This window comes from Copadichromis virginalis, linkage group LG7 (genome assembly GCF_057382275.1).
Source record: "Copadichromis virginalis isolate Kocher_CV1m ecotype Utaka linkage group LG7, C_Virginalis_male_GT1.1, whole genome shotgun sequence".
Taxonomy (NCBI): Eukaryota; Metazoa; Chordata; class Actinopteri; order Cichliformes; family Cichlidae; genus Copadichromis; species Copadichromis virginalis.
Genome location: NC_140624.1, coordinates 57,436,910 through 57,448,191, shown reverse-complemented (window position 1 = coordinate 57,448,191; position 11,282 = coordinate 57,436,910). Strand labels below are relative to the sequence as shown.

Here is an 11,282-nt window from a genome sequence, read left to right as displayed (position 1 = left end):
TAAAGTGCTGCAGAGAAAATGCAGAAAAATACATTCTCGAGCTCCAAGAACAGCTGGAAGAGGCTCACAGAAACAGGCCTGAGTCCAGCACAGAGGAGAACTCTCTGAGGAGAGTGATGCTCCTGTTGAAGAGAGCAACACAGCTAACACTGCTGTGGAGCTGAGTGTGAAGGCTTCAACACAAACCACAGAGACTCCAGAGCTGAAAATAACTGGAGGGAGAAGCTGAATTGGAATCCAATGTAAGAAACAGCAGCAGGAGATTGAACAGCTCCGTGAGCAACTCCTCAAAGTAAAAAAAGATATAGAAGAGGAAGTTGCAGAATGCAAGAATAAGAACAACAAGCCCACTGTGAGTTCACAGACCTCAAAATCAAACTCTGCACCAGTAAAGCCCTTTGTGGAAAAAAAATCAATTGAAGGTGCAAAACTTTTAACAAGAACTGGAAAAGACCGAAGCTTCCTAATGGAAACTGTAGCAAAACCAGGAGAACACAAACATAAAAAACAAACTCCAGGAAGCAGAAGAAGAAAAGATAATACTGCAGCAGACTGTGCAGTCTCTGGAAGAGACAATGAAAAACCAAGAAGAGTCCAACGTTACCAAACCAGATAATTGGCAACATCATCCCAATTCAAACAATGTATCCAATGATGAGTTGTCACAAACAGAACCCAATCCAAACTTTATACCTAATGATGGGTTGTGGCAACCAGAGCACAGTGCCCACTTTATACCCAATGATGGGCAGTGGCATTACTAAACTAGATCATTCTCAGGCCCAAAATGAGACACTCCACGAGACTGTGCAAGAAAAACACATAAAGGAGGCCAGCAATACCAAACAAGAAAATCCAGAGGCCAAAGATGAAAACATGTGCAAAAAGAAAAAGAACAAGAAGCTCTGCTGGCTGCTTAGACTATTCACTTAACTGACTTCAACTCCATTTCCTATAAAATAATCAATTATACACCACTAAATATTAATAGCAAATAACTGTGTTAGCCAGAGAGTTACTTCCAGTGCCTAAAGGTCAATTTTAAGGCATATTTGCTTTAATTTTCTGACATATATAACCCCCTCCCCCCAAACCACAGCAGATGCCCACCCGTTCCCCAGCCTGGTACTTTGGGATGTTTTCATTTCCACTGTCGCCAAGTGCTTGCTCACAAGGGATTGTTGTTTTTTATCTTTAATTCAGTTGTATGAAAATTCTGCTGAATTGATTAACTTCCGCTTATCCTTTTCAGGGTCGCAGGGGGCACTGGAGCCTATCCCAGCTGTCTTAGGGCGAGAGGCAGGGTACACCCTGGACACCAGATCAACACATAGACCCACTTTCACACCTATGGGCAATTTAGTGTTTCCAATTAACCTAACAAAACACAGGAAGAACATGGGAACTCCAAACAGAAAGACCCTAGCCTGATGGTGGAATTGAACTGAAGACCTTCTTGCTGTGAGGCAACAGTGCTAACCACCTTAACTTAACACTAGAAATAAATATCTACTGTTGATAACCTTTGGAGCAATATTAATGAAATCCATATAACAACATGCCTGGCTCAATGGTTCATGGAACTATTAACAGTTACTGCACAAAAATATTATGCATTATTGATTTCAATATATTGATTTTTGTATCTTGCTACTAGCTAGCACTAAGTCCAGTTTTCAGAGTTTCAGAAAGACCAGCTTGAACAAGAAGAGTTCAGTTCTGCCAGCTATTTGTCTTGGGGCTTCTTTGTGAATGACAATTCATCCCACAATCATCATGTTCTTTGTGCTACTGGTATAAACCACCAGTCTCTGTGATGCCCAGTGTTAAATAAAGGTTTGTTATTTTACAAATTTTTGGTTATTTTTATGGATATCAGATGACCACATTTAGAACATAATTACAGAAATTTAAAAAATCACATTGTTTAAGTATGGAAAAAAAACCTACTAAAATTAAACAACTGCACTTTGTGCTTCTTATTGTTCCAACTGTTGTAAGGAGTCTGCTTAAGTTTCTTCAGATAGGTCAAAGGTCAGTGCCGTTGGCTTTATGGTCTTCCAACTCTTCCTTCTTGCTTGTCTTCATTCAGTGGTTGCCAGGCTCACATAACCTATAAAACTAATGTTATCTGATACCTTCAAACACTATTATTTTAAGGAAAGTTTGATTTTTTTACGGTTTGTTTTGTCTGCTATGATTTTTTTTTTTACTTTGTTTTTTTTTTTTTTAACTTTTCTTCTCTTTTTTTTCACCTCAGAAAGAAATGAAAAAAAGGAGTAGAGAAAAAATAAAAGAAAGGGGTAAAAGAAATAAACATTAACAAAGAAAAGTACAAAACGTATGTAAAAGAATGAAATGAAAAAGAAAACAAGGAAAAAACAAAAAAACAAAACAAGGAACAGCTAAAAAAAAAAAGAGCCAATGTAAGGAGAAAGGAAACATGTCAATGAAATAAGACTTAGAGGAACACAAAAAAAAAGAATTAATGATACACTGACAGTCTGATTCTGGTGAAATGTTAACATTTATTCTGACAATAACAAGTTTCCACACATTAGCAGAAAAAAAAAAAACGGATGCTCATCTAAACAATGCACTAAACAACTGTCCCCCCCCCCCACACACACACACACCATATGGCTATTTCTATGAGGGCATTAATGAATGCACTCCCAGGCCCTTAATCCTGACCCATACTTAATTCTGTTCTGAACCCTAGAACAGCTCAATGAAGGTCTGTCACAAAATGATGACCAGAAAAAATTCCCTGACTTCACTCCCAGCTAAAACCCAGACTGTACCTCACAAAGACAACCATATATGGGTAAAGCATGCAAGATGACCAAAGCTTCAGAGAGATATTGGTTAACATAAGGGATGACTTACATGTTTAAAATAACAGAATTTCAGTAAAACCTACTACTGACCTCAGCAGGGACATTCTCCCATTTAATTTCCATATACTCAAACGCTTTGAGAAATACAATAAGAAAACATGGCTGCAGCATTAAACTTTTCACACAAGGACTAGGACAGAGGGAATCATTGCAATTTCATTTGCAGAACACAACACACAGATACAAGATTAATACACATAAATATATATTGCATAAAGTTATTTTTATGTCAAGTATTACTACAGTTGTGATTCTATGGGAAGGAGAAATGGCTTTTTAGGTATAATCATCATCTGCATCAGTAAGCCAAGAGGATTGTTTTGATACAAAGATTAATAATAATGTTAATATGAGGAATGCTTCCAAACAGGGTTTTGCAGACATGTTGCACACATGTATTCTGACACATGCTATCAGACAGACAGAATAGTAGTAACCAATGGGTCATGGTCCAGCCTGTGTGCTGTATTTAAGCATTTAATACTACACGTGGGGGAAAAAATGTAAAAACAAACAAATAGTGCAGGAGAAATAAAGAAAAAGACAAGAAAAAGAAAACAAGAGATGGAGAAATAAAGAATTAAAGTAATAAGAAATGATAGAGTGGCGTAAAGCTAAGTAGGAAAGAAAAATGAAAGAAAAAGGGATCGGAATGAAAAATTAAAAATGGAGAGAAACATGGAAAAATTTGGAAGAAGGGTAAAGAGCAAAGTAAAAAGTGAAAAGAAATAAGGAAGTAGTAAAAAGAAACTGAAAAAGTAGGAAAAATGAATTTCTTGGTTAAGTTTGTGGGCCTATTTTAGGTCTATTCACTACAACACCTTGTGCTTTTATTTCCAGTGTTCTCTAACCTGGAACTCCTTTCTGGTGTAGCAGCTGATTCAAATTTGGCTCCTCTCGAGTAATAAAGTAGGCCACAGATGTTAAGCACTGTGTTTCAGTGTACATGGAATTTCACATTTGGACTACCTGGTTTTGCCACCTTTTTGGATCCATTCCAAGAGTTTATAAAAATTTCAGTGAAATCAAAGATACATTATTTGCTCTTTTCCTCTTGGAAAAATATTGCTGCCACCAAATTGTTCGGACTCTTATTCATTGCATTTAATGTACTAGCACCATGGCCCCTCAAGTAACGACAACCTATAACCACTATAAAGTAAAATCTTGTTTTTTTTGCTCATTAACACTGTAAGTCAAGATAAGATAAGGTTCACTTTTCTTTTTTTTGTCTGAGTTGTGCCTCTATTTTCTAATCTAAAGACAGGCAGTAGCAAGAAAAGACGCACAGTCCTGCACAATAAACGCTGCATGAAAGTCTTTTAATATTGCTCATATTCGCGTATGTTAATGTAACTATTTTGTTCATACAAAATAAGTTTTGTATTTTGGTTGTGAGTAACATATGCCATGCACATTCCAGCTGCAACACTTGCTCTCTTTATGTGTTATTTAACAGTAATTGTACTAACGTGAGCTGTTTTGCAGATTAAGTAAGTGCTACTTAAATGTATAACTTCGCAGAACTTTCTACTGTGTGCATCTGCTCTAGACAAATAGAGATACAATGACAACTATTGGTAAATTAGTGGAAACAAAAGGCTCAACCAGAACCAAAGTTTAGTGTAAAAATGCCTCCATACAACAGATATGACATATAAAGACTTGCATGAAAAGGTGTAACCATCAAATTAGCACAGTTAAAAGTTTGTCACACATAACTCTACACATATATCACAGAAACCGCCTGTGCTGATGTGATTCTACAGCAAATAATCTACAGTACAAGCTACAGCATGAGTATGTCTGATTCTCTAAACACCTTTACATTTCTAAAGACTACTGTTAGGTTAAATGTTGATTGACTGCTGCGTTCATTTTGGATGAATTTAAAAACATCTACATTTTTTTCAGAGTATTTTAATGTCTTACATTTGAGCTTTAATCTCTCGACTGTAGGCAGGTGAAGCTGCAGAAATACTGTACTCAATAAAGTGCATCAAAATGGGTAACAGCATAGGAACAAAATGATAACAGCTGCTTTTTACAAACACTGTAAAGATGGCTCCCTTTTAGGCCAAGTTCCTCTAATGTGACCCTTAAGTTAGTGTTTGCACAGTAACAAGTAACAGCATCAAGAAAATACTTAAAGGGCGTTTCAGATACCTGTTTAGTAAACGACACACATCATTTTTCAGTCTTGTGTAAGTAATTACATGAGAATGAGATGATTTAGCGTTAAAGTGCATCATTTTTGCCAAAATCTGAGGAGCAGAGTAGTGTTCGGGACCACCACCTCATTCAGTTTTATAAAAACACAGCATTGCTCGTTTGTTCTGGATGCACAGTGGAAGGCTGACAGACGATCTTCAGTATGGAATCTGGTTTTGGTAGTACTGCAGCATGTCGTATGTCTTGCTCCTGTTAAAATGAAGTTAACAAATATTTATTAGAAGGAACAATGTTAAAGCAAAAAGGTGTTTCTATATTTTTATTATTAACTATGGGTGTGTTAATAAAGTTATTTAATATCCCAAAATGACACTATACAATATTTGACCAATTTTGGCAATGGGCTTATACATTTGTCTTCTGTAACAACTGCAGCACAAATTAAGTAATGCAAGTATTTTGTCACCTGCTACTGAGGAAACAGCTTTGGATGACTTTGATGATGAATGCTGCCGCTTCTTTTTCACTCATTTGTGGATTAAAACGTCCTCTGACAAAAAACAAAAGAAAAAAACAATCAATGTGAACACATTTTGGGTGGAAATAACAGTTTCACAGTCCAGTGGCACTGGAAGTGTGCCTTACATGCTGCACTCATTGTTGTTTTTTTTTTAACTCCAGGTGGCTGCGTTTTGTTTGTCTTCCTTTTTTGACACCTACAGAATAGCTGTCAAAACACATACAGGGAGTGCAGAATTATTAGGCAAATGAGTATTTTGTCCACATCATCCTCTTCATGCATGTTGTCTTACTCCAAGCTGTATAGGCTCGAAAGCCTACTACCAATTAAGCATATTAGGTAATGTGCATCTCTGTAATGAGAAGGGGTGTGGTCTAATGACATCGACAACCTATATCAGGTGTGCATAATTATTAGGCAACTTCCTTTCCTTTGGCAAAATGGGTCAAAAGAAGGACTTGACAGGCTCAGAAAAGTCAAAAATAGTGAGATATCTTGCAGAGGGATGCAGCAGTCTCAAAATTGCAAAGCTTCTGAAGCGTGATCATCGAACAATCAAGCGTTTCATTCAAAATAGTCAAAAGGGTCGCAAGAAGTGTGTGGAAAAACCAAGGCGCCAAATAACTGCCCATGAACTGAGAAAAGTCAAGCGTGCAGCTGCCAAGATGCCACTTGCCACCAGTTTGGCCATATTTCAGAGCTGCAACATCACTGGAGTGCCCAAAAGCACAAGGTGTGCAATACTCAGAGACATGGCCAAGGTAAGAAAGGCTGAAAGACGACCACCACTGAACAAGACACACAAGCTGAAACGTCAAGACTGGGCCAAGTAATATCTCGAGACTGGTTTTTCTAAGGTTTTATGGACTGATGAAATGAGAGTGAGTCTTGATGGGCCAGATGGATGGGCCCATGGCTGGATTGGTAAAGGGCAGAGAGCTCCAGTCCGACTCAGACGCCAGCAAGGTGGAGGTGGAGTACTGGTTTGGGCTGGTATCATCAAAGATGAGCTTGTGGGGCCTTTTCGGGTTGAGGATGGAGTCAAGTTCAACTCCCAGTCCTACTGCCAGTTTCTGGAAGACACCTTCTTCAAGCAGTGGTACAGGAAGAAGTCTGCATCCTTCAAGAAAAACTTGATTTTCATGCAGGACCAATGCTCCATCACACGTGTCCAAGTACTCCACAGCGTGGCTGGCAAGAAAGGGTATAAAAGAAGAAAAACTAATGACAGGGCCTCCTTGTTCACCTGATCTGAACCCCATTGAGAACCTGTGGTCCATCATCAAATGTGAGATTTACAAGGAGGGAAAACAGTACACCTCTCTGAACAGTGTCTGGGAGGCTGTGGTTGCTGCTGCACGCAATGTTGATGGTGAACAGATCAAAACACTGACAGAATCCATGGATGGCAGGCTTTTGAGTGTCCTTGCAAAGAAAGGTGGCTATATTGGTCGCTGATTTGTTTTTGTTTTGTTTTTGAATGTCAGAAATGTATATTTGTGAATGTGGAGATGTTATATTGGTGTCACTGGTAAAAATAAATAATTGAAATGGGTATATATTTGTTTTTTGTTAAGTTGCCTAATAATTATGCACAGTAATAGTCACCTGCACACACAGATATCCCCCTAAAATAGCTAAAACTGAAAACAAACTAAAAACTACTTCCAAAAACATTCAGCTTTGATATTAATGAGTTTTTTGGGTTCATTGAGAACATGGTTGTTGTTCAATAATAAAATTATTCCTCAAAAATACAACTTGCCTAATAATTCTGCACTCCCTGTATTACAAAATATTTATTTCTATACTAGTTTTTATAGTGCTCTAGTCTCAGATAAATTGGCAGGATTTTACTGCATGGGAGATTTTTGACATAATATTGACTACATACAATATAACTCACCACAGAAGCAAAAACACTCAAATGTCACACTGTTGAACTTACTTGAGAAGTTTTATGGTTTGTCCTCTGAAACATGGGAGTCCAGTGTCCAGCATAAGGGTCACTAGAGAAACTACTGCATCCATGTATGGGCTGTTTGACCAGAGAAAACAAAACATAAACTTACAATACCAACAACTTCTTCGCCACTACTTTCTTCACAGATGAATCCCATGTAGCACAAAAATTAATTGACAGAAACCTTTAAACAACCATGAAAGCCTTTTTGTTTTCTAAAAAAGTACGCGAGACACTTGTTTGTTTGTTTTTTCAGCTTCATACCGTACAGCCAGATATCCTCTGACACACATCTCCATGAACCATTTAAAAGGTGTGGCCTCCATCTTGCCTCCCATGATCATCACCATCTCATCTGTCAGCTTGATGTCTGGCTCCCAGCCCAGGTTACCTCCAGGAGAGCTCTCAAACATGAAGCCAAAATCTGCAAACAAAATATGCCAAACCTTCACCATTACTCTGTAAAATTGATGAAACTACTCTCTGGTGTGTACAATCTTGTTTTAAAACATTGTGCCCAGATTTGAGCAATAATTAATACAAGTTAATAATGATCATAATTACTGAAACAATAATAACTACTGTCCATCAAGTGTGGACATTCAAGAAGCTTACAGTTAAAAAAAAATCATAAAATAATAATAGTTAAAAAAGGAAACATCCAGATCAAACCCATACACCCCACCTATGTGAATGAGGTGGCCCTTGCTGTCCAGCATGATGTTGCCATTGTGTCTGTCTTTGATTTGCAGCAGGAACAGCAAAAGGCTGTAAGCGGCCATACTGCGGATGAAGTTGTAACGAGCCTGCAGAAAGAACATACACGTGATAATGAGGTATAATTATGCCCATTTCCCACCACATTCAAAAATCTCTCAGATGACAGTTCAGTCCATGTTCCCCAAAGCATTCACACAAGGATCATGGATATGCCTTTTTCTTTTCATGTCAGGAACTCATTATTAATTTTATACACATCTTATCCATTCTCACAAGGAACATCATAAAGAGTGACAGGTGTCAGATTTTACTAGTGTTTCAGTACAGTTTTAGATAAGCAGGTTAAGTTCGTCTATTAAGAGAAGTGACTGTTAAGAAAGCTTCACAACAAAATTGTTTTTCAGTTAGGTCTTTTGTATGGCTGGTTACACTCAACTATAGCTTGATAAATAGTTAGTTTAGTTTGTCTCATAAGATGGCTCCTGTGTCACGCTAAGAGATAAGAGAGTCATATATCTCTGCTGTGACCACACAAACAATGTACAGTGGGGCAAAAAAGTATTTAGTCAGCCACCGATTGTGCAAGTTCCCCCACCTAAAATGATGACAGAGGTCAGTAATTTGCACCAGAGGTACACTTCAACTGTGAGAGACAGAATGTGAAAAAAAATCCATGAATCCACATGGTAGGATTTGTAAGGAATTTATTCGTAAATTAGGGTGGAAAATAAGTATTTGGTCACCTCAAACAAGGAAAATCTCTGGCTCTCACAGACCTGTAACGTTCTCTGTAAGAAGCTTTTCTGTCCCCCACTCGTTACCTGTATGAATGGCACCTGTTTGAACTCATCATCTGTATAAAAGACACCTGTCCACAGCCTCAAACAGTCAGACTCCAAACTCCGCCATGGCCAAGACCAAAGAGCTTTCGAAGGACGCCAGGAAAAGTATTGTAGACCTGCACCAGACTGGGAAGAGTGAATCTACAATAGGCAAGCAGCTTGGTGTGAAAAAATCAACTGTGGGAGCAATCATCAGAAAATGGAAGACATACAAGACCACTGATAATCTCCCTCGATCTGGGGCTCCACGCAAGATCTCATCCCGTGGGGTCAAAATGATCATGAGAACGGTGAGCAAAGATCCCAGAACCACACGGGGGGACCTGGTGAATGACCTGCAGAGAGCTGGGACCAAAGTAACAAAGGTCACCATCAGTAACACACTACAACGGCAGGGAATCAAATCCCGCAGTGCCAGACGTGTTCCGCTGCTGAAGCCAGTGCATGTCCAGGCCCGTCTGAAGTTTGCCAGAGAGCACATGGATGATACAGCAGAGCATTGGGAGAAAGTCATGTGGTCAGATGAAACCAAAGTAGAACTTTTTGGTATAAACTCAACTCGTCGTGTTTGGAGGAAGAAGAATACTGAGTTGCATCCCAAGAACACCATACCTACTGTGAAGCATGGGGGTGGAAACATCATGCTATGGGGCTGTTTTTCTGCCAAGGGGACAGGACGACTGATCCGTGTTAAGGACAGAATGAATGGGGCCATGTATCGTGAGATTTTGAGCCAAAACCTCCTTCCATCAGTGAGAACTTTGAGGATGAAACGAGGCTGGGTCTTCCAACATGATAATGATCCAAAACACACCGCCCGGGCAACAAAGGAGTGGCTCCGTAAGAAGCATTTGAAAGTCCTGGAGTGGCCTAGCCAGTCTCCAGACCTCAACCCCATAGAAAATCTGTGGCGGGAGTTGAAAGTCCGTGTTGCTCGGCGACAGCCCCAAAACATCACTGCTCTCGAGAAGATCTGCATGGAGGAATGGGCCAAAATACCAGCTACTGTGTGTGCAAACCTGGTAAAGACCTATAGAAAACGTTTGACCTCTGTTATTGCCAACAAAGGTTATGTTACAAAGTATTGAGTTGTATTTTTCTTATTGACCAAATACTTATTTTCCACCCTGATTTACAAATAAATTCTTTACAAATCCTACCATGTGGATTCATGGATTTTTTTTTCACATTCTGTCTCTCACAGTTGAAGTGTACCTCTGGTGCAAATTACTGACCTCTGTCATCATTTTAGGTGGGGGAACTTGCACAATCGGTGGCTGACTAAATACTTTTTTGCCCCACTGTATGTGATTTCTCTCGCTTAAACCACAACGTTGTGTGTTGAAAACCGCTTTGTGCTACTATTGGTCCACACATGCTGGTCACTGTTACTGAACTGATGTTTAGGAGTCTTAGCAGACTAAGCTAGCAATATACACCTTGCTTAAAATGGCAGACAGCAAACCACCAACCACAACGTGTCCCTGTGATTACTAAATTTCAGATTAAGACACTCATGACACATGTCTGTAGCCATATGGCTATTCCACTTTTACTTTGAAAAGACTTTTTGGCAGGCTATCCTACTAGGCTAGCCTGTCATACTAGAACCATCTATGAATCCTTCTGAACTATTAATAAATCCTCATTATGAAATATGCAAAACTGATTTGAACAGTCCCATAATTTAAGCTCCATACCTTCTGGAAGGCGAGGGTGGATTCATCACCATACTGATTCCGGAAGTAATCATACATCCCAAAGTCAGTCTGTCTACCGAGCTGGTCCCTGGATTTACAATCTGGGATGCACTCAATCACACCACACTGAGAAAGAGAAGATGCGATGATGTGTGACGTTTATCAGAATATCCTCCATTATTATCCCAAATCAGCTACAGAAGCTTACAGGAAAAGTAACTTTGTGGCAGATGCACAAAATGTCAAGTCGACAATTTTCTCTGATGTACATTAGTTTGTAAAACATACACCATGTTTAGGGTCACTTTCCAACATGGTCTGTCTTTAGAATAACAACAACAACAACAACAAAACTGGATATGCTCATTTACAGTATTAAAAAAATAATGTGGAAGCTTACTGGCATTTGTTTTACATTTAAAGATGATATTTTATACAAAATTAATGTTTTCATTGTTTTAGAGT

The 11,282-nt window shown here is 38.8% G+C and overlaps 1 protein-coding gene across 2 annotated transcripts in view; it reads right to left on the bottom strand.

The window, feature by feature from the left end:
- Window positions 1-2,930: 2,930 nt before the first annotated feature.
- Window positions 2,931-11,282, bottom strand: part of pi4kaa (phosphatidylinositol 4-kinase, catalytic, alpha a) — a 44,826-nt gene continuing 36,474 nt past the window's right edge. For both annotated transcript variants that reach the window (XM_085464413.1, XM_085464414.1), the window contains exons 49-54: window positions 10,818-10,943; window positions 8,241-8,361; window positions 7,820-7,979; window positions 7,541-7,630; window positions 5,539-5,622; window positions 2,931-5,321 (exon numbers count right to left, since the gene is read on the bottom strand). In XM_085464413.1, the coding sequence (XP_085320539.1) occupies window positions 5,270-5,321; window positions 5,539-5,622; window positions 7,541-7,630; window positions 7,820-7,979; window positions 8,241-8,361; window positions 10,818-10,943 (633 nt within the window). In that variant the 3' untranslated portion in view covers window positions 2,931-5,269. The remainder of the gene's footprint in view (window positions 5,322-5,538; window positions 5,623-7,540; window positions 7,631-7,819; window positions 7,980-8,240; window positions 8,362-10,817; window positions 10,944-11,282) is intronic.